Here is a 22,967-nt window from a genome sequence, read left to right as displayed (position 1 = left end):
TGATATGCGGGGATGATGCACTTTTTAGCTACCTATATACGTATTATGTAGGTATAAAGGTTTGACAACGTGTTATTTGGCCTGTTCATATGTATGTAGGTAAGTAGTGTAAAAAGCCGCATATTTTTCTATTCCATACTTATCTCCTGATCCTATCAGTAGGTTAACTATCTTTAATAATGTATAAGCTTATTTGCGAAAAGATTTTGATATGATATTATATATTTAGGATAGGGCCCTTATGGGGTTTGAGTGCTGAGGGCAAGTTGGGTTGTCGACGTACATTGACCTCCAGAAGTGTTTCACACAGCTCGTTCACTGTAGGGTCCCTCAGGAGCACTCGAACCCACGATAAAAGTAGGTATTTGCTGGAAAAACCCAGTCTAAAAAGCTGAACGTTGAACATTTTAGGTCGTATTTCGTAAAACCCTTTTGCAAAGATTTCTGAGAAGTTTTTAACCTGCGGTAAATATCTCACACTTCTCGTGAAGGCGAGTTGCTAGTTAGCAGTTCAATGAATACAAAGCGAGTTCGTTGTGAATGTCGATAGGAATCTTGAACGTTTCAGTCCAGAACCTTCTAGTTCGTTTAGTTGCTGCATTTTATTACTGCGCCAAGAAATATCGTTGAGATAGAAACTTTCAATTCGCGTGACTGAGTGTGGCGTGTGTTACCGTATGACGAGGTAACACCCGCTCAAACCAGACGCTCTCGTTCACAATATTGCTTGTATGACAAAACTTACAAAAGCGCTTTATGGACAATATATTGAAGTATCAAAAACCTTTCCTCCCCCGCAGAGTGGATATAATACGTGGAATGCGTAAATATTTTATTGGCTATATGCCAACGCTTCAACATACATGTTTAAAAGAAAAATATTGTATAGCCATCCCTTAAATAAGGCTTGGTGTAGACCGCAGTGGGCACACTACGCTTTTACTGAAAGGAAAGCCACAATACACGTGGAGTTGAAAAAAACCCTTACCACGCACCTTTGTCCATTAAAGCTTTGTATGTGTGGTTAAGTCTGTGCTGGCCTTAAAATAGGCCCTTTTTTTTTAGTAAGCATGGTTCCACATTTTTCCTGTATACAAATGCGCACGTGTTTGTAGTGGAACGAGCCGGGTTTTTGGTTACAGTTTTCCTCTTTCTACATTATTTAGCCTTTTTACATGTTTAAAAGACTTTTTCTAGATAGTTTTACAACCGAAGGGCATGGCACGTGATCGGTAGATAACGAAAGTCTGCCAACTGCCAAGTATTCGGAGTTGTTGTGCCATAACTACTTGGCAAGCCTTGAATGGTTTGTCTTCAATCCTGACTGCAATGGTTCACGGCCGGAGAAATCGAAAGCGATACCATTTGGGGCATGAGAGTTATTTTTGATGTCGAATAACTAAGTTGCTAAAAGAAAAAAACTGGATAAGTTACTTTTTTTTCTAAAATGTATTTGTAAAAAAAGTTGTATTTCATTTGTTTAGAAATTGGCATATTTTCCCTGGGTACATATCTACATATGGGAACTGTTTTATTTTTAGGTTCGTTTTGCAATGTGTTGTTAACATTTTGCGGGCGTCGCGAAATTCTTTGAAATACGTCAAAACAGCGCCAACGTTGAATGGAACGAACAATTTTTGAATGCGGGCTGCATTTACGAAAAACTGTTTTCACCACGTCAACATACATGGCAAATATGTTCATAAACCATTTTTTTTTTCAATTTAGATTACCTATTAACCTTTGGCAAAGAACTAATATCGAAGTATATGTAATTTACTGCAGCAGTGCCTATTTATTGGCATGTAAAATATCAATTTACCTAATAGGTAGGTACTTGGAACTAAAGTTTTAACTCTACGATGACCTCTATAAAATTGTCGTCAAAGCATAGCTTATTACCTAACTTGTGGTACCTGATACCAGTATCGTTCTGCATAGGACATTAAAATTTATTCAAATAGAACCTTCACTCCAGTGCCTACTTACTGCAATATGACATAAAGCTTGCAAATACATTCCGTTTCATGCAGAGAACCCCAAGATTTTGTGTTGTCGACATAATATAAATCAGCTTAATTGTATCTTGTTTTTTATAAGTGTATTAAATTGTGCCTTTCCTAAATTATGGTATAGTCATTTTTTTCGTTTGTTTTAATCTATATTTGAAAATATGATGATGATGATGTAATTTTAAAAATATTTTAATAAATATCTTAAGAAATTATATGGGCAAAGTGGCCTGAAATATATATGTTTTAATTATTAATTCGCTTTAAGTAAAATAGAGTTCGGAAAAGCGTTCCGAATTAAATTGGCAAGGTAAACAGGTGGAAAGATTTGGGTTGCCCCATAAAGTCGGTCACCGCACTAGGACAACACCCTTGACCCTCCCATATTTGTATGTAGGGATGCGAAATTACGGCTCTGATGTCACTCCAAGTCAAATTTTTGTTTTTATTGAACTAATTTTAGTTGTAGTTTCAGTTCGTTTAGGGATTTTCTCTCTAAATTCTCAACTTGCGAATGATAACTTCATAATGCGCCTTCTGGCACTTTTGAGTACGTCTCACTAGAATATAATAGGTATCACTAAAACACCAGATAAAACAAATAGGCCTACATATTTACTCTTTATCCTTCGGTAGCTATTTACTCGTACATAACAGAATTTTCACAACATAAAGGTGTTTCAACGCATGATATACCTAAGTTATGAAGACAGAATGATGAACAGTTTCACATTTTGGTACACACGCACGCTTCAGTCAAAAAAGTGTGAATAGCTATGTTAAACGAACACGCAATATACCAGTCACATTCAAGTTAATCATATAAATAGGCCTAACAATCTACTTTATTTATATGCCAAATTCGTAATCCATTAATTATAATACCTAATTACCTTATCGTAATCTAAGTTATGAAAATTAATTGGTTAATTACTTAAGAACAGGAGTAAAGAACTCTGCTAGTTGATGAATTAAAGATCTCATAATAAGTCATTACTTACTTATATTTCTTGAGGCTTTATCGTTATTGTTTTATAAGCAATGCTGGTTGCTAACATAAGTATACTTAAACTGATTTCCGGACATTCTTTAAATGCCCTGTTTAAATAATACAGTGGTAAATAACTAGTTATCTATGGCTATTTCCATAGATCCCAACTCCGTGAAATATCTGTGCTGAGACGAAAGTCGCTTTCGCTTCATGGCTTAGCAAAAATAAGTATCTTTGTAATATCCAATTAATAATATTTGACGCAGAAGAGAGAAACAAAAGAAAGTTTCAAACATTTTAATAGCATAAAGTTTGTCTGGTTTCACCTTCGGAATTTGAAACGGTTTCAGCCAACAATAGGGGCCACTAAAATATTCGTAGGCTGGCAACAAATAGGTTTATTACGCGACTGAATAATCCTGCAAAGGTATCATAGATAGCGACTAACTAACTTGGCGGCTTGCCAGTGTTCTCTGCTATACTATTCCAAGGGAACTTAAATACACTGCTTTGTTTTCATTTATTAAAAAAATGTTTTAAACTCGCGGATGCAAAATAAGGTCAATATCAAGCTACTATCTTCGTAAAAATAGATAAAAAATCTCGGAATTAAAACTGTTAAGAGGAAGTTTTTATTTTGACATTTTAAATATTCCCTGAAGACTTAAGATCTCGAATATTTCCAGCAACCATGTTATTTACTTTCTAAAGGTCAAGCATTAGAGGGGAGCTTAAAAATAAATGTTGTTCACAAAGTTAATTCTCAGCGGGCAACACCACAGTTCAAAACTCGCGTTATCTTCAGTCCACAATGAATAGAACCTTCGTCAAAAATTCAGTGTTCTAGGCTAAAAGGTTTGTCATCTTAGGGTTAATATAGGCCTTGTATTTTGTGTAGCGAATTAAGTACGATATAAATTAATATTATTTTAGGATCTAAGTATTAAAGCTAATCTGGTTTTAAATTAAGAAAGGTAGGGAAACTCAATCATTAGTGACTTAGTAAAAACTGCGATGTTTTGATCTGGCTTCGAATAACATTACTATAATTTGAAATTGATTTGCGTGCTCTGCAATTTTGTTTGTTACTAAAGTAGTAACAAATAAAATAATTGTATTGCCACATACATATTTAGGTACAATAGGTGCTAGGTATGGCTATTTATATCAGGTACCTATGTACTAAAAGTTTCACGAACTTGAAGATCGTGTCAGGGCAACATAACACACTTGTAGGTATTGTTTTCCCTCACCACGTCCGACCTTTGTCCTCTAACTCAAACGAAGTTTAGATTAAGCAAAAATGTTTGCTTTTAGTATTTTATGACACTCCAAACTTCCGTAATTGCCTTAACTTTACTAAGATAACTTAGCCTTCAAGTTGTGCTTTCGCCATCTAAATTCCACGGGATGTCGTTAACTGACTTGGTCATTCGCGGATTTTGCAAGGTAAGTTACTAAAAAGATTTATTTTATTTAAGCCTACTTACTTATTTCAAGATCCTTTAGCATTATTATATTTCAGAATCCGCTACCGAAAGCCTGACGGCCGAGACGGACCCAAATTGGAATTACATCCAAGATATACCGTCTGGCTCTGTCTTATGACATTAGGACGGTGTAAGATCTCTGGCCAAATCTTCACGAGATTGGAAAAGAGCGCCCTGATCCGCTATTACGAAATACACTATATGAAAATAATCTGACTACATACCTACAGCTATCTATAGGTAAATACCAAAATATGATGTATGCCCACATATAATGTGTTACCTACCCAGTTACATAGACTATGTTACTAAAAGTCGCGAAATTATAGTTTTTATCAGTTTAATTTTCAATAGGTACAAAATAAGTTAAACCATGTCTCTAGCGATAGCACCCAAGTGTACACGAAACATGATGCAACAATATTGAAACTTAAATGCTCTTAAAATGTCATTAAGTCAGAATGATAAAAGTTTTATGAGATAACTTATGCTAGATAGTCAACTGGGGGTACTTAGGTAAATGTAGAATAGATTTCAGAATAATTTATTCTTGATGTTATGTATAACTGTGCACATAAGTATATCGTATTGCTTGACTGAAATAATATCCTATTTATATTTCCAGTTCAATATTCTTGGCATGCTGTATTCGTATGAAACGCATAAATCATACCTCGGATAAACAAAATAGGATACCTTTCAACGCAGAAATATCTATAGTTCCCATGGGAGCACGCGAAACCGGTATAAAACAAAATATATTCTCCACTATCATTTTAAAGTTGTAAAATATAGTACTTATAGTACAATATTGCATATATTAATTCCTCGCTTTGGTTGAAACATTGTAACTTTGGATGGGTGCACTTTACACCGACCAAGACTTGACCTCCGAGTCGAGAGTTCAGATGGATCGATTACATGTCGTAAGATAATGGCTCCGATACCCTGGATTCCCTAGTGAATCTTCTCGGTTTGTTTGTTTAACTTTGAAACAACCGTACTATGTTTATCTGCGGATCAAGTGTTTTTGGGAACGTTAGATAGGGGATTATGTTAGGTAATCGTGATAGAATGGAATTTATGTTGACGGCTAGGTTTTTATTTTTTGAGAACACTGTATTGTGTTAAAGTTAATTTTTTTCATTACATTGTCTCCATACCACAGACGTCGTCTCAAATGGAGAAGGTGCATTTATCACCAAGTATTTTACCAAATAAAATGACGACCTCATATGTATATTATTCTTGAGACTCATCACGTTGTCTTTCTTTCATCACCAGTCCATGAATTTATCTCACATTTATGTACGTACAACTAAAAGCGGAAAAACATAAAAGAAAGCAACAAGGAAATCCAAGAGTTTTGTTGACAGGCCTTCATACCTTATTCAATTTCCTTAATAAAAGGACGTTGACCCGAGCTTCACGAAATAAGACTGCACTTAAACAAGCATTATTGTCTCGTAACCATCGATTTACGATCACGTTTATAGCTTTTAAGCCCATTGCCAACTTTATGACTTGTCTATGGTAACCAGAGCGAATGGTATACGAACTTTATACTGAGAGCTATGCTAAATCATATGACCTCAGCTGTAGAGATATCGCCATCAATCATTCATATTGTTATAATGGTTATACGATTGATTTCTTTGATAAATAAATCTAAGAAGCTTGGCGACTGTTGCTACCAGATCCTAGGTCAAGTTACTGGTATTTTCAACATGGTACTTTTACTTTTTCAATTCACTTCATAACAAAAGTCCTCCAAAAACAGTATACATATACCTAACACATCCAAAAACATGAACACTTCTTTATTCATTAAATTTTGCCTAACTTATTGGTTATGAAAACACTGCAATGGAATTCATCACATTAAAAGACAAGGTCGACACAATTATCTCAAATGAACGACTACAGTACCGACATATTGGTGGATTCTCACGTTAATATTTGATATCGTGAACCTATACCTTTATAACCCATTCACTATCATCAGGGGTCCATGGCCTCCACAATAGTTGAAGGGAAAACTGAGAATAAAAACGGGAAATGTTGACAAAGGAACCGATGACTAGAGTTTGTGATAAAGGGGCAGTTGCTAGGCAAGAATGGGTGGAAATAATGTATTGCGCTGACCCCAAATGACATGGGAAAAGGCCAAAAGAAGAAGGACAAGCAATCTTTTAAGACAGATCTGAAGATTTAGAGATTGTGACTGTGAGGCAGGCTTTATAAATACACGGCAGATTTTGCTGTAATTTCGCTGTACGTTGAGCTCGTGGACCTAGGCTCATTAATATATTTTCCAAATAGAACATAGTTTATTGAGAACAACAGTAAATTAAACAAAACCCTTCTTAGCAGTCGGGTTAAAAGCTTTAGCCAAGCAAGTTTGATAGGGTTTATGAAAAAACTACAGCCAGTATCATCACCTGTTTTGACAAGCATTCTTAGGATTAATATCATATGATGCAATTGGATCAGAAAGATAACGAAAAATATTCAAAACATATTTGTAAGTTTATCGCTTTTGAACTTTATGAGCTACTAAAATCATTTAACTGGGAAGCCGCCACAGACAGACACAGTTAATTTTGCACATAAAATATAAGTGAGGATTGTGTACGCATTAAAATGTAATGTAAGGCCAACATCAAGGCATAATAATTGTAAGCTATTGTTCCATTCGGCTGAAACTTTACAGCCTTAATTAACTTAATGATGATAGTTATGATTATTAGCTTTGCTGTAGGACAGACGAAGGAACTAAAACTTTAAGTAAACTTCTATTGTATACGTTATTAATTTCCATAATGGGCTGTGGTATTGTGCGCAAGTATTTCTTTATGACATGATTGTAACTTTTTAGTAAGTCATGCGAGGCCAATAAAAATGCTTTAAAGTTTGTTTTTAAAATATACAATATTGGATGCACTCAAAGTTCGAGATAATGTTAAAAAATTGTTAGGTAACTTCGTTACTTGCCTCTTGCAGTCATATAAAATGTGGAATAAATTTGATAGATCGTAAAAACTATAAGCTGATCTAAAACGCAAAAAAAATATTTTGCAGTGGAAGAAAAATACTATTTACCTAATAAAATTTTTACATTTTTTTTAAATAAAAACAGAAACATTGAGGTGTGTATTTAGTGAGTGTATTTTCAAAGATTGGAATAATATATTAATAAAACTCCAAATACCTTACCTACTTAAAATAAATATTTAAATACAATTTATTATATCCTCTACGAAACGTAGCCAGACCGTAGCCTGCATCCCGCTACGGCGCTACGCGGCCGCTACGAACCGCTACGACGCCGTTACGTAACTATTACCGCTTGCACATTCTTCGCGTCTATTCAATTAAACTAAACTTCTGTGAAACTTAGCCTATAATAAATCAAATATTAAATTACCTTGTTCATTCCATTTCCCATTTTCGTGTAGTATACCAACTATTCAAACCAACAAAATTATTGTCGTCATCTTAACAATACATAACAACCAACACATAACGTTTTATAAACATGTTTATTTAAAAATCAACGGTATTTTAGCGTCATGTTCTGTCAAATTGTCAACACGATCGCGTCACTATGACTACATTGTTGACGCCGGTGCGCCACGCGCTATCGATGTTGCCATCTACAATCAGTTACATAAAGACTGTAACATGATAATCGGGATGGTTGAGATTTGTGTGGTTTGTTAGCCGGTGGTGGTTTGGAGGTGTTTTGTCGCGGTTTTGTGTTATCGATCGTGTTTGTGTGTGTCGCGTGGCTGCGGACGTGCGGCGAGGTCGGATCGCGGCGCGCCACTGCCGTCACGTCGCTCCGGCGGCGACACTGCGTCTGCACGGCCCGGAGCCCGGAGGGACGGCCGCTTGTCGATTCCTTTATGTCGATGTCTTTAATGTACGGTTTCCCTCTTAGATTTATTGCAAATCTGTTTCAAGTCCCATTGAAATCAACTTTGTGTAAGAATATTTACGACTTGTTATTTGGTCAGTATTTTATATAAAAAACGTTTCGGTCAGCACAAATTGTTGTTTTACCACACATTAATAATAGTACATACTTACATAGCATATCCATTTTACTATTTTTGTTATATATTTTATATAATATCGATATTCGTGGGGATACGGGTGAGAGCGAGGGAATGCGTGGGACAGCTGAGAGCTTTGTTAATCTGCTGGAGCTTTAGGGGAGATGTTCCCAAAACGGGTAAGCTAAGGGAAGATGTTAAATAAAATAACCAAGAACATAACATGCGACTTGTTATTTGTACTCATAGGGTTGTTTATATAATTAACTTTGGAAAACATAAGATAGTCTTAGTAATCTTCTTCAAAATCCAGAAAAAAATAAAAAAAAATAAACCCCTTCGAAATACCCGCTTTGCCCTCGGGGGGGTCCTAAAACGGGTAGCGCCTTTGGGCAAAGCAGGTAATGAATGAATATATGTGATAAACGAATTAGAAAACGTATCTTAGCCTCCTATTATCCAGGAAACCTTTATCGTTAATTAGTCTCCTTAATTATGTTAAACAGTATTCTTATTTTGATCAGTCTAGATCACTTTTATACTTTATTAAATGTTACATTTGAAATTATAATCGTACCAGCAGATAATTTTGTTAAAAATCAGAGAAAACATATTTTAATTTCTTTTTCACGCTGTTCCTGTACTTCTTCAGCTCTCTGTGGCTTCCTTTGTCTTCGATTAGCTTTCTGTGGGATCAATTGAGGAAGTGGTCCCTTATTTCAAATCGGGTAGTCACCCGTTATGCCCCTACCCGTTTTGCCCAAAAACACGTTTTAAATTTCAACTACCTTAACCTTAAAATAGTAAACAAGGAGACCACTAAGTATTCACAATTAATAAGCATATAACATGCAAAATAATAATACAAAACTGCGAAAACCGTATCTTGCACCATATTTGAGTAGTCAGCACTAGCATAATCCGATTTTTTTAAATAAACTCTGCAAAAAACTTTTTTTACATCTAATCTCGAAAACGCTCGTTCTAGACGCCCGAGCCAACTGACCGTGATCGGCGGGATGGTAGTGCACCGCTCTACACTCACAGGTTCACACTAAGACCTATAATATTCGAATGGCAAAGCCTACCCGTTTTAGGAAGGGTACCCGTTTTAGGAACATCTCCCCTACTCGATCCAAGAATAATACAAGATTATATTGAAAACGTCTTTTATTGAATCAATTAACAAGTCATACATGGAATATATTTTATACACTGTCATTGAACATTTAATATTGATGCTAATATAGAAGAAAGGTAGGTAGGTACCTATATGGCATGTTTTTATTCAATTCCAGTCTGTTCGATCAAGGACACATTTTATCGGATGTTTGATATAACATGGACACTATTCAACGAATATTGATATTCAACAAGGCTTTTATACATTAGCCTTTATACATGTTACAGCATTATAATTTACAATAAATTAAATTCTATTAATAGAGCATATTAATTTGTTATTAATTAAACGTTCTGGTGCTATTAATGATAAAACTAAGTATTACATCAATTTTAAATTATATTTTAATACTGAAACTTAAATTACATCGCATACAAACAGTAACATTTTGTACTTTAGTTATATTTTAACGGAATGACTTTATTAATACACAAACCTACTACCTACATTAAATGATAAAATCAATATTTGCAAGTAACGCAGCTTCGATGTTTTCATCATTTTTTCTCCGCCTTTTCTATCAATTTTGGAGACAGGGTGGATAAAACATGTTATTTCAACCCGACTCCACGTTACTTAAGTAGGTAACCTTATCAAACATTTACATCATTCCACAGGAAGTATTTCAAGTTAAAAGGTCAATATCTCATAAAAATGATCCTCACAAGCACGTGAAGTTACTCGCAACAGAAACAAGAATTTATTACAAGGTAAAGAGACTGGCCGGTTATTTACAGCTCCCAGAGGAACACTAAGTATCTTACAAGCATTTAAAAGTTTAGTCAAAAACACAGAGTAACACAACTAATGTAATGTTCTAGCTTTCAGTATTTTTAGTTATTTTTGTTCTTTATGAGACCGTTTTATATTATTCTACTAACTCTGTGGTTTCAAGGAGGTCAAGACCTATTTTAGCAACTTATGTAGGTGTTTTGATCAAGGCGCAAGTTGTCTATGCTTGGCCCGATCAGTTTATGGTTGAGTGATCAACCATTCAACCATGTAGACACCTCCTTGCTGTAGAAAGCTCATTTTATCTATGGAAAGTTGCCTATTTATAAAGAAACGGGATCCTTACGTCTAGGTACAATTTAAGAAAATATTTTTGAGGGAAACACTCAATTCTTTTCGTTACTTTGTTATATTTGACCTGCGTGATAAATAAGATAAGAAGTAGATAGGTACATAATCGTATTTGGCTTTCATATTATTTATCTAATGTTTCTTAACCAACCCATACAAAGGTCCATTAGATTGGAAAATGGCGTAAACAACAAATAAGCCACATTATTATTACCTTAAGTATTGTTATTTAGATATAACTTACAAGCACTTTAAATGGAAGTACCTGTAATCCTCATGCTGACTTAAAAGTAATTTTGTTTTTGAATTTTGTACCTAAGTTTTCTTAAATAGCTTGTACAAATAAAACTGTTTATCATCACCGAATATTTAAATGTACTTTATTCCTCATTCTTCTTTATTCTTCGTCCTAGGCTGGGCCACTAAGGCCAGGCCGAACACGATTAGCATAGCCCCGACCCACCACCGCAGGGAGGAAGCTTCGTCAAACAACGTTATTCCTATGACACCCTGAAATACAAAAAGCACCGTATTATCACAAAAAATAAGGTTGATTCTGCATTGGAGCTTTTGGAAGTCCGAAACTCGATCGTCGATTGTTACAATCGAATTAACTCGGAATCGATTGAAACCCGAATTCTAGGTAGATGTTGTTGGTGTGGCAAAATCCATTAATGCAAAAATCAACGTTTTAGCCTTGCAGGTTTGAGCTGCAGGATTGTTCGAAAGAGTTACCGCGGCCCTGGTACATAAAAGGCCTACGACGAAACACGACGGTTTTTAGTCAGTAAGAGTCTGACACTCCCTCACCGCTGCTAACCTACAGCGGGAGGGGTCATTTGATGATTTTTGACGTCGTTAAAAAAAAGCCTTGCAGGTTTACGCTAAAGACTTGCTAACTTTGATAAAGTCATTTATGGGTACATAATGCAAAAAAATATTGACCTGTCACGGGAATCGATCAGTAAGGTGGGTATTTTAAAAGTCTTAGAACATAAAACTTATCAAAACACACAAAATCGGTCGTAAAAATCTTACCTACTACTGCGCTTTTCAAGACTATAAATCGCATGTCTAGAATTGGAATCGTTGATTTCACACGTTTTACTTCTTGACCTTTTAAGCTCTAAGCTTTTAAAGTCTTTGTTTCATTTGCTAAATGTCTAAGAATACCTACGTACTAAAAAGTCGAGTTCAAGTATAACAAAAATCAATATTTCAATAAAAACACCAATATTTGCCAAATATACACAATGAGTATAACAACCTACTTTCATGTAATAACCTCTTTTAAAAATTTTAATTATGTCGGACTGGCCATTATTTGTCAAAAAAATAATTTGAGGCCATTTGCTTTAAAAAAACAAAACGTGAAAAAGAAAAACTTAATGGCATTACAACATTTTTTTGACGTCTAGTGGCCAGCATACATGCCAACTATACAAAAACACAAAGAAGGTTGTTCAAACTAAGTTTATACTTACGTGTGACTTTTTAAGGGAAAGGTTTTGTATTATTTTAAATTTTTGTAAAATAATTGTAAATGTGTAAATATATGTAATTGGAAGTAGGTTCTGAGTAAAACTTACAGATAACACGTAACTGGAAGCTGCAGATATAACGGTTGGCGCCGCCGAGTTTGAAGCTGCGTCCAGCGATCGCAGGTAATGTCGACAGCCCCATGTGTTAGCCAACACCATAACCACTAGCAAGGCCCCCCATATGATGTAACTATCGCCCTGTTGATAAAGGGATATCTTGTAGACATTTTTCTTACTATCTTTTTATCTCGAGAAAGAATATTTTTTTTAAACTTGTTGAAGCGGCTGTTTAGTTTGCTATTCTTGACGGCAAAGAAAAGTGTTTTTGGCCCTCAAGTTACAGAAGAACTTATGGCACAACCTTGCATAAGCAAGATTTTTGTCATTAAATGAACATAGGTCAGTCCTGAGCTTACGATATAGACCTATTTATTTAGACATTTTTACGTACACAATCCACCACGTTCAGAAATGAATGCACGATTCATTAGTTACAGAGCCGACGTGCGTGGAATATTTATTAGTGGTCAACTATGAGCCTTAATGATGTGGCCAGTGTTGTAACAACGTCTATTATTGTACTGACGCAATTTTTTATGTATTTTCGGATATGCAGCTGGTGGCCTACATGACCCCAACATAGTTGGGAAAAAAGGCTCGGAGGATGATGATGACCTACATAGTTGGCCCCTTTATTTAAGTTAAACTAGATGACTTTATAAAGTGTGAAGGTGATTGGGTAATCAGGTTCTTGTTACCTGCCTATATTTTTGCAGGAACTACTGATTAAAAAACGGTATACTCTTAAAAACGTGTTTATTATAATAGGTAATTTATGCAAAACAATGGACGTAAATCCTTATAGTATTTAAAATACATCTTATTTTTCTAGCAAAACGTATGCAAACTTAATAGATTATAACTTAGGTTTATGGTTTTAGAGTCTTTCTCATCAGTGTTTTTTTAACTTCCGTTATTTTGTATCGACAAGCACTGGACTTATAATGCTACTATGTATTTTCGTATTGCTAATTATCGAATACCACCGTCATTCAATATTTTGTTGAATTTGACTAAGAGTTCAATCCTTAGTATCAAAAACGGTTAAAGTTTGCACTCATTAAAGATGTGCCAGCAACATCTTCACACGAGATCGAAAGACTTAACAATCCACGTCATAAAATAGTATTGATCGACATTTATCGTGTCATCGTCATTTTTTCTTTATTCTACTAGCAATCCATTCTAATCCTAAATGTAATCCTTCTCCGGTAAGTCCGCAGTATGTGCCACGGATGTTGTTTTATAGCCGTTAGCTCCAACTTTTCCGATATCTCTGCGGCCGTCATTGAACCTTTAACGTCTTGTTTGTTCGCATACACCAACAGACAGGCTTTAGTAAGCTCCTCGTGTTTCAACATCTGGTGCAGCTCGTCACGACTCAGGCTCAATCGCTGCCGATCTGTCGAGTCCACAACCATAATGACGAACTCACTGTTCGTGAAGTACGTGTTCCATGCTGATCTCAGACTCTGCTGGCCACCTAGATCCCACATGACGAAGCGAAGGCTTTTCCAAACAAACTCCTCTACATTGGAGCCTATAGTCGGCCGCGTATGAACTGTCTCTCCTAATAGCAGTTGGTAAAGGATTGTCGTCTTGCCAGCATTGTCCAACCCCACTAGGAGTAGCTTGTGTTCCTCATTACCGAACAAGCTCCAGATCTTCGATAGTAGTAACCCCATTCTCAGCAATATTTGCACCACTCCACTAAAAAATTAGGAGACAATTAAGACCGTCATCCATGATATCTAAATAAAGACCTAACATTTCAAAGCCTCTCGTATTCTGCTCATCTCCAAACTGCCCAATGGCGAAATCAAACATTTATTTAGCAATGCCATCTAGCGGTCAGGTACTAGAACCAAAACGGTTTGTTCTCCCTTTCTAAAAATGAATGAATCACAGCATTCACTGCAACATTACACTATTGCAGTTATAGTAGGTAAATCTGTTATGGTACGCTGCGGTGACGCTTGTCGATTCCTTTATGTCGATGTCTTTAATGTACGGTAAAGTTTCCCTCTTAGATTTATTGCAAATCTGTTTCAATTCCCATTGAAATCAACTTTGTGTAAGAATATTTACGACTTGTTATTTGCTCAGTTAATTACAAAAAAAAATCGGTCAACACAAGTTGTTGTTTTCCCACACATTAATTTAGTACATACTTACATTGCACATCCATTTTACTAATTTTGTTATATATTTTATATAATATCGATATATTGGTGAAAATGCGTGGGACAGCTGAGAGCTTTGTTAATCTGCTGGAGCTTTACTCGATCCAAGAATAATACAAGATTATATTGAAAACGTCTTTTATTGAATCAATTAACAAGTCATACATGGAATATATTTTATAAACTGTCGTTTTATCTATTGAACATTTAATATTGATGCTAATATAGAAGAAAGGCATACCTACATGGTATCTATGTTTTTATTCGATTCCAGTCTGTTCGATCAAGGACACATTTTATCGGATGTTTGATATAACATGGACACTATTCAATGAACATTTGTTTGATATTCAACAAGGTTAGCCTTTATTCGCGTTACATTATTAAAACTAATAATTTATTCTATTAATAGACTGTTTTAATTTGTTACGTAGGTTCAGGTGCTATAAGTGAAACTTAGTATCACATAATTCTTAAAATTCTATTTTAATACTGAAACTTAACATACATCGCATACATACGGAATGACTTTATTAATACATAGACTTTCTACATAAAATGATAAAATCTATATTTGCAAGTAACGCAGCTTCGATGTTTTTCATCACTTTTCCTCCGCCTTTTCTATCAATTTTGGGGACAGGGTGGATAAAACATGTCATTTCAACCCGACTCCACGTTATTAAGTAACCTTATCAAACATTTACATCATTCCACAGGAAGTATTTCAAGTTAAAAGGTCAATTTCTCATAAAAATGATCCTCACAACCACGTGAATTTACTCGCAACAGAAACTAGAATTTATTACAAGGTAAAGAGACTGGTCGGTTATTTACAGCTCCCAAAGGAACGCTAAGTATCTCACAAGCATTTAAAAGCTTAGTCAAAAACACAGAACGAGTAACACAACTAATGTAATGTTCTAGCTTTCAGTATTTACAGTTATTTTTGTTCTTTATGAAACCGTTTTAAGGAGGTCGGGACCTATTTTATTTATTTATTTATTTATTTATTTATTTCTGGCCAACCAACAATTGTATATACTGATACATTATACATAACAAGAATTCTTATAGCTATGGTTAGTATTACAATTACTTATAGGTTAGCACCTCATGCCCCAATGACAATAATACGCGTTACATAAACATTGAATTTAAAAAACAGGATTAAAATAATTAAAAACCAAGGAACAATGAACACAATTACAACCGAAATTAGGTAAATACATAAAAACAAAACAACAAAAAAATAATTAAAATAAAATAAAAGTCAAAACATTGGAGATTAAGTTACATCAAGAAAACTTACACAAAAACAAAATTAAACCAATAAACAAAGGAAATAGCAATAAATTACAAATTATCAAGTGTTATTCTGCGGAACTTGCCAAACGAGTCAAAATGCACATCTATGAGATCGCTGTAACCATTTAGCAGCTTACAGAGTCGTGGAACAACAGAGCTCGTGCCAAGAACTGTTCTACGCGAAGGAGGGTACAAAGGAGTAATGGGAGTACGAGGGAGTCTAGCAGGAGCACGAAATCGGAACTTACTTAATAATTGGGGACAGTCAATTTTATTCCGAAGAATTTTATAAAGGAAAATGGAATCCGCAACACTCCTGCGCTTCTCCAGTGACACCATCTTAAAATGTCTGAGTCTGGCTTCGTACGAGCGTTTTATTTATTATTTTAGCAACTTATGTAGGTGTTTTGATCAAGGTATCTATGCTCGTCTCGATCAGTTTATGGTTGAGTGAGCAACCATTCAACCATGTCGACACCTCCTTGCTGTAGAAAGCTCGTTTTATCTATGGGAAGTTGCCTATTTATAAAGAAACTGGATCCTTACGTGTAGGCACAATTTCATTAAATATTTTTGAGGAAAACACTCCCTTTTTCCATGACTTTTATATATTTTAACCTGCTTGATAAACAAGATAGGTAGATACATAATCGTATTTGGCTTTCATATTATTTATCTAATGTTTCTTAAGCAACCCACACAAAGGTTTATCCATTAGATTGGAGAATGGCGTAAACAACAAATAAGCCACATTATTATTACATTACTTGTTATGTTATTAACAAAGATAGCACTTACAAACTCTTTAAATGGAAGATTCCTGTAATCTTCAACTTGACTTAAAAAAAGCGAATTATTTTTGAATTGAACCTAAGTTTTCCTAAATAGCTTGTACAAATAAAACTGTTTATCAATACCAAATACTTAAATGCATTTTATTCCTCATTCTTCCTTTTTCTTCGGCCTAGGCTGGGCCACTAAAGCCAGGCCGAACACGATTAGCATAGCCCCGACCCACCACCGCAGGGAGGAAGCTTCGTCAAACAACGTTATTCCTATGACACCCTGAAATACAAAAAGCACCGTATTATCACAAGAAATAAGGTTGATTCTGCATTGGAGCTTTTGGGAGTCCGAAACTCGATCGTCGATTGTCGCAATCGAATTAACTCGGAATCGATTGAAACCCGAATTCGAAGGAGATACCTATTTGTTGTTGGTGTGGCAAAATCCATTAATGCAAAAATCAACGTTTTAGCCTTGCAGGTTTATGCTAAAGACTTGATAACTATGATAGTCACCTACTGCAAAAAATATTGACCTCTTACGGGAATCGGACAGTAAGGTAGGTGTATTTTAAAGGTCATAGAACACATAACTTATCAAAACACACAAAATCGGTCGTAAAAATCTCTTACCTACTACTACGCTTTTCAAGACTATAAATCGCATGTCTAGAATTGGAATCGTTGATTTCACACGTTTTACTTCTTGACCTTTTAAGCTCTAAGCTTTTAAAGACTTTGTCTCATTTGCTAAATGTCTAAGAATACCAACGTAATAAAAAGGTATTAGCCGAGTTCAAGTATAGCAAAAATCTTTATTTCATTAAAAATATTCCTAAACATACATAATGAGTATAAGACCTACTTTCATGTAATAACTCTTTAAAAAAAATATTATGTTGGACTGGCCATTATTTGTCAAAAAAATAATATGAGGCCATATATTTGCTTTAAAAAAACAAATGAGAAAAAGAAAAACTTAATGGCATTGCAAGATTTTTTTGACGTCTAGCGGCCAGCATACATGCCAACTGTACGAAAACACAAAAAGGTTGCTCAAAAACGTTTATAATACTGGGATTTTTACGGGAAAGTTTTTTTATATTATTTACAAGCTTTCCCAGTTCTTTTTAAATAATTACTTTATCAATTTTTCTACTTCATGTGGCAAATGTGTAATATATTTACCTAGACGATGTGTATAAACTATTGGAAGTACTGTGTAAAACTTACAGATAACACGTAACTGGAAGCTGCAGATATAACGGTTGGCGCCGCCGAGTTTGAAGCTGCGTCCAGCGATCGCAGGTAATGTCGACAGCCCCATGTGTTAGCCAACACCATTACCACTAGCAAGGCCCCCCATATGATGTAACTATCGCCCTGTTGATAAAGGGATATCTTGTAGGTATACATAGACATGTTGCTTACTATCCTCTATACCTCGAGGGGAAAATATTTGTGGTTTCGTTGAAGCGACTGTTTTGTTTGCTCTTCTTGATGGCAAAGAAAACTGAATTTTGGCTCTTAAGTTTACAAAAGAAAATAATGCACCACCCCGCCTTGCATAAGCAAGATTTTAGGCATCAAATGAATACAGGCTACTCCTGAGGTTATAATATAAACTATTTATTCAGACATTTTTACGTACACAAGCCACCACGTTCAGAAATGAATGCACGATTCATTAGTTACAGGGCCGACGTGCGTGGAATATTTATTAGTGGTCAACTATGAGCCTTAATGTGGCCAGTGTTGTAACAACGTCTATTATTGTACTAACGCATTTTTTTATGTATTTTCGGGTATGCAGCTGGTGGCCTACATGACCCCAACATAGTTGGGAAAAAAGGCTCGGAGGATGATGATGACCTACATAGTTGGTCCCTTTATTTAAGTTTAACTAGATGACTTTATAAAGTGTGAACGTGATTGGGTAATCAGCTTCTTGTTACCTACCTATTTTTGGGCATGAACTACTGAATAAAAAACGGTATACTCTTAAAAACGTGTTTATTATAATAGGCAATTTATGCAAAACAATGGACGTAAATCCTTATAGTATTTTAAATACATCTTATTTTGTAGCAAAACGTATGCAAACTTAATAGATTATAACTTAGGTTTATGGTTTTAGAGTCTTTCACATCAGTGTTTTTTTAACTTGTGTTATTTTGTATCGATAAGCACTTATAATGCTACTTATGTATTTTCGTATTGGTAATTATCTCATACCACTGTTATTCAAGATGTTATTGAATTTGACTAAATCCTTAGTATCACAAACGGTTAAAGTTTGCACTCATTAAAGATGTGCCAGCAACATCTTCACACAAGATCGAAAGACTTAACAATCCACCTCATAAAATATTATTGATCAACCCTTAGCGTTTCATCGTCATTTTTTCTTTATTCTACTAGCAATCCATTCTAATCCTAAATGTAAGCCCTCTCCGGTAAGTCCGCAGCATGCCTGTATGTGCCACGGATGTTGTTTTATAGCCGTCAGCTCCAACTTTTCCGATATCTCTGCGGCCGTCATTGAACCCTTAACGTCTTGTTTGTTTGCATACACCAACAGACAGGCTTTAGTAAGCTCTTCGTGTTTCAACATTTGGTGCAGCTCGTCACGACTCAGGCTCAATCGCTGCCGATCTGTCGAGTCTACCACCATTATGACAAACTCACTGTTCGTGAAGTATGTGTTCCATGCTGATCTCAGACTCTGCTGGCCACCTAGATCCCACATGACGAAGCGAAGGCTTTTCCAAACAAACTCCTCTACATTGGAGCCTATAGTCGGCCGCGTATGAACAGTCTCTCCTAATAGCAGCTGGTAAAGGATTGTCGTCTTGCCAGCATTGTCTAACCCCACTAGGAGTAGTTTGTGTTCCTCATTACCGAACAAGCTCCAGATCTTCGATAGTAGTAACCCCATTCTCAGCAATATTTGCACCACTCCACTAAAAAATTAGGAGACAATTAAGACCGTCATCCATGATATCTAAATAAAGACCTAACATTTCAAAGCCTCTCGTATTCTGCTCATCTCCAAACTATGGCGAAATCATACATTTATTTAACAATGCCATCTAGCGGTCAGGTACTATAACCAAAACGGTTTGTTCTCCCTTTCTAAAAATGAATGAATCACAGCATTCACTGCAACATTACACTATTGCAGTCACAGAACATATATACCCTAAAGGGAAGAATAACGACTCCGTACAAATTTTATGAGGAAATTTTTCCTTACCGGCCGGCGCCATCTATATTCCGCCCACGAAAACTAGAGAGTAGAAGCTAGGGCGGGAGTTTCAAACTACAGTATATTCTATAGGTCATTTTTATTGCATTTTATGCACAAGTACAGGGGCCCGATTCTCCTAAGTTAATAATGTTAAAATCGAATAGAAATTGAATCGCAATATGATCGCAGTAGCAGTTTTAACCATATCGGGCATTCTGCTACTAATATAAGACCAATCGTATTCCAACGACATTCGATTGGTTTGCGATTGGTCTGCTATTTTGGTGATTTTGGTCTATACGGTAGTTTGCTCTACAATCATATTGCAATCGTAAATCATTTGCAGACAAAATGATTCATTATTGAATGACAGAAAAGGATAAAAACGTTTATTTCAAAGAAAAAATAGCGGAATGCCACATATGCTTCAATCGTAATTGAGTCGGGATTGAATCTCAGTCGAATGTGAATCGACTCGACTGAATCGTAAAATTAGGAGAATCGGGCCCCAGTGCGTTCGTCGATTATGGCTGAGCAAGATTATCACATTTTGCTCAGCAATAATCGACATGAAACACAGTGTACTTGTGCATAAATTGCTAATATTTATCTTTATAGAGCAGTGCAGCAGTGTAATAAAAGGAAGATTACAGTACAAGAGTTTTTTATTTAGCATGTTAATAATTATAATTTATTTCCAGAAATAGGGTACAAAAGGTGTTCATAAATCACAAGTATGTGCACCTATGTAATGAATTTTAAAATACATGAATTTAATCAATTTAGGTAGGTATTTCAGACATTTTCGTCCAAAATAACAAGTATGGATGGGCCTATTGCATACAATTTCAACATCAAAACATAAACAAACAAAAATTCTAGTTAGTTTTAAAGTGTTACTATTATAAAAACAAGACTATGTTATTATACAATAAAGAATACTATCGATTTGTTTAACAAACAACAAGTTTACAGACATGGTTTAAATTATTCTATCATATTGTGTAATAAACGTTGGTGTTATTTCTTCTTTATTATAGAAATGATTAGGAAGAGAAAGACACTAGACCAATTATATTTTGATATTTACAAACATTTACTACATCAGGTACAGCTGTTCTGAACAACTTCTTCTCATTAAAGCATGTGCTTTTGAAATGTTTGCTGCATAGCATCTTATGTTGTTTATGGAGTCGTCCTGGAATTTTGGTGAAGACCAGGCTTCGTTTGGGAAGCAATACTTTGCCCATAATTCACAACTGAAAATTAAAAATATCAAAATTACACACTCATCATCAGCCTTCTAATGTTCCCACTGCTGGGACACAGCCTCCTCTCTAGGAGAGGGCTTGGGCCATAATCCACCCCGGGCCCAGTGCGGATTGGTGGATGTCACACGTCTTCGAATTTTTTGGTTCTAGGACATGCTGGTTTCCTCACGATGTTTTCCTTCACCGTTTTGAGAGCAGTAGTGACGAAATAAATTACACAAAGTTATGCGCCAGATCGGGTTTGAACCCGCGACCTACCACTCGTAAGTTGGGGCAGTTACCACTCGGCCACCACTGCTCTCAAATTACACACTATTTTAATCATTTTCCGAGTTAAGATATTATTATATCATGTCAGTGGGTAGTCTTCGCTTTGATTGAAAGAGATGTTATATTAGATACGGGAATGGTGTAAGCAAGAAAACTTTTTATAGTAAGTACCTAATGATTTTTGGCAAGGAAAGTTGGGACTTAAGTATATAGGTATATATGTTACGTGAGTTTGTGGTAGTTAGAAGCGGAATTAACAATAAATGTGGTATTCTATGTCGTCTAAGACGAATAGCATGGAGTGTACATACCGCAGAGCATTTTAGTGCCAGGCTTTGGAAACCGATGCAAAGTGATGCTGGGATCTTTAGAAGGTGAAGATCCACACAAGCAGCAGATTCTTGTGTTTTCTTTTTGTGAACTCATCGCGAATTAAACACAAAACAAAATCAAACAAGTCACTGTCTCAACACCGAGTCTATATCTCACAAATACACACTTAATTTCACCAAAACACAGCAACGGAGGAGCAAGCTCGACTCAACGTTATCAATGTATGTAGAATTAAATGGAAGTAGTTTATTTATTACAAATAAACATTAGTACAAGATAAAATGGTGCGCAACCGGCCGCAGACATTTTTCTTGTGACGTCAACAATGTCAAAACCAATATGGCGTCCGGACATTAGTGTTGCCACACATAATCCCCCATATATATTTTCTAATAAGTAATATTAAATTTTATATCTAATATTTCTCAACTAAGTATATTTTTTGGCATTAGAATAATAGCTAAAAGTATCTTCAAGGGTAATTTACTTTAAAAATCAATTTATACGCTCATTATTAGGGAGAATACGAAATTGTATTTTTGGTGGCAACATTATATATTTATCTCTTTTACTCTGATGTCGTTGACTCTCTCTTGTTTTCAAGCCCACCTTAATGCAATTCGTAGAACAAACTTGACAGACCCTGATTGCAGTTATAGTAAATCTGTTATGGTACCCTAGGTTCGCAATATTACTACCAAAAATGGCTCAAACAAAATAGTGATCAACGTCAAGATTTTATTTTAGTTTCCATATGGTAGAATACTGAATAAATTATGTAGATAATAGGTATGCAGGCACTTAATCTTATCGCACTTTAAAACTTTCACCAAGAAAATACTTAGGGAAACTTACTACGACGCTGGTTGTTCCTGATAACTTTCCCAAAGTACTACCGACTGATGCCCATATGCCGGCTAAAAATGCTTCATAAAACATGATTTTCGTATAAAAACATTACTTATACAAAACAATTGACAGCATTTAGGTTATGATGACGAAAAGAATCGATTTAGATTCATAAAAAAAATATGACGTTCGGTTTTACTTTACATCTAACCCCAGCTTTAATTCTTATTGTACCTTAATCCGTTTTTATTTATTATTCCGAATCTAAGGTAAAACGATATTTATGTAGTATGTTGTTGT

General features: G+C 35.3%; 3 protein-coding genes across 6 annotated transcripts in view; all 3 read right to left on the bottom strand.

The window, feature by feature from the left end:
• The window catches only part of LOC110378089 (dual specificity protein phosphatase 22), a 40,681-nt gene extending 32,255 nt beyond the window's left edge, over positions 1-8,426 (bottom strand). Inside the window, exon 1 of one of the 2 annotated variants that reach the window (XM_049850952.2) lies at positions 7,921-8,426. In XM_049850952.2, the coding sequence (XP_049706909.1) occupies positions 7,921-7,941 (21 nt within the window). In that variant the 5' untranslated portion in view covers positions 7,942-8,426. The remainder of the gene's footprint in view (positions 1-7,920) is intronic. The other variant, XM_049850951.2, reaches the window with a different exon arrangement.
• Positions 8,427-11,119: 2,693 nt separating this feature from the next.
• On the bottom strand, positions 11,120-22,855 carry LOC110378067 (ADP-ribosylation factor-like protein 5A). 3 transcript variants are annotated; one of them, XM_021337154.3, is made up of 3 exons: positions 22,674-22,855; positions 12,407-12,556; positions 11,120-11,327 (listed from the first exon to the last, which is right to left on the bottom strand). In XM_021337154.3, exons 1-3 carry the CDS (start codon positions 22,755-22,757, stop codon positions 11,205-11,207), a joined length of 357 nt encoding a protein of 118 aa, XP_021192829.3. In that variant the 5' UTR covers positions 22,758-22,855; the 3' UTR covers positions 11,120-11,204. The 3 variants fall into 3 exon arrangements, with proteins under 3 accessions (XP_021192829.3, XP_063893002.1, XP_021192828.1); XM_064036932.1 differs by lacking the exons at positions 11,120-11,327; positions 12,407-12,556 and adding exons at positions 16,825-16,974; positions 17,928-18,077 and having other exon boundaries at positions 22,674-22,851; XM_021337153.3 differs by lacking the exons at positions 11,120-11,327; positions 12,407-12,556 and adding an exon at positions 18,693-19,657 and having other exon boundaries at positions 22,674-22,815.
• On the bottom strand, positions 13,158-14,362 carry LOC135117536 (ADP-ribosylation factor-like protein 5B). The gene has a single exon (XM_064036933.1). It carries the CDS (start codon positions 14,101-14,103, stop codon positions 13,591-13,593), a length of 513 nt encoding a protein of 170 aa, XP_063893003.1. The 5' UTR covers positions 14,104-14,362; the 3' UTR covers positions 13,158-13,590.
• Positions 22,856-22,967: the final 112 nt, after the last annotated feature.

The sequence above is a fragment of the Helicoverpa armigera genome, chromosome 11 (assembly GCF_030705265.1).
Source record: "Helicoverpa armigera isolate CAAS_96S chromosome 11, ASM3070526v1, whole genome shotgun sequence".
NCBI classification, from domain to species: Eukaryota; Metazoa; Arthropoda; class Insecta; order Lepidoptera; family Noctuidae; genus Helicoverpa; species Helicoverpa armigera.
Note: the sequence above shows the minus strand (reverse complement) of the source record. Positions and strands in the feature narration are given on the sequence as shown.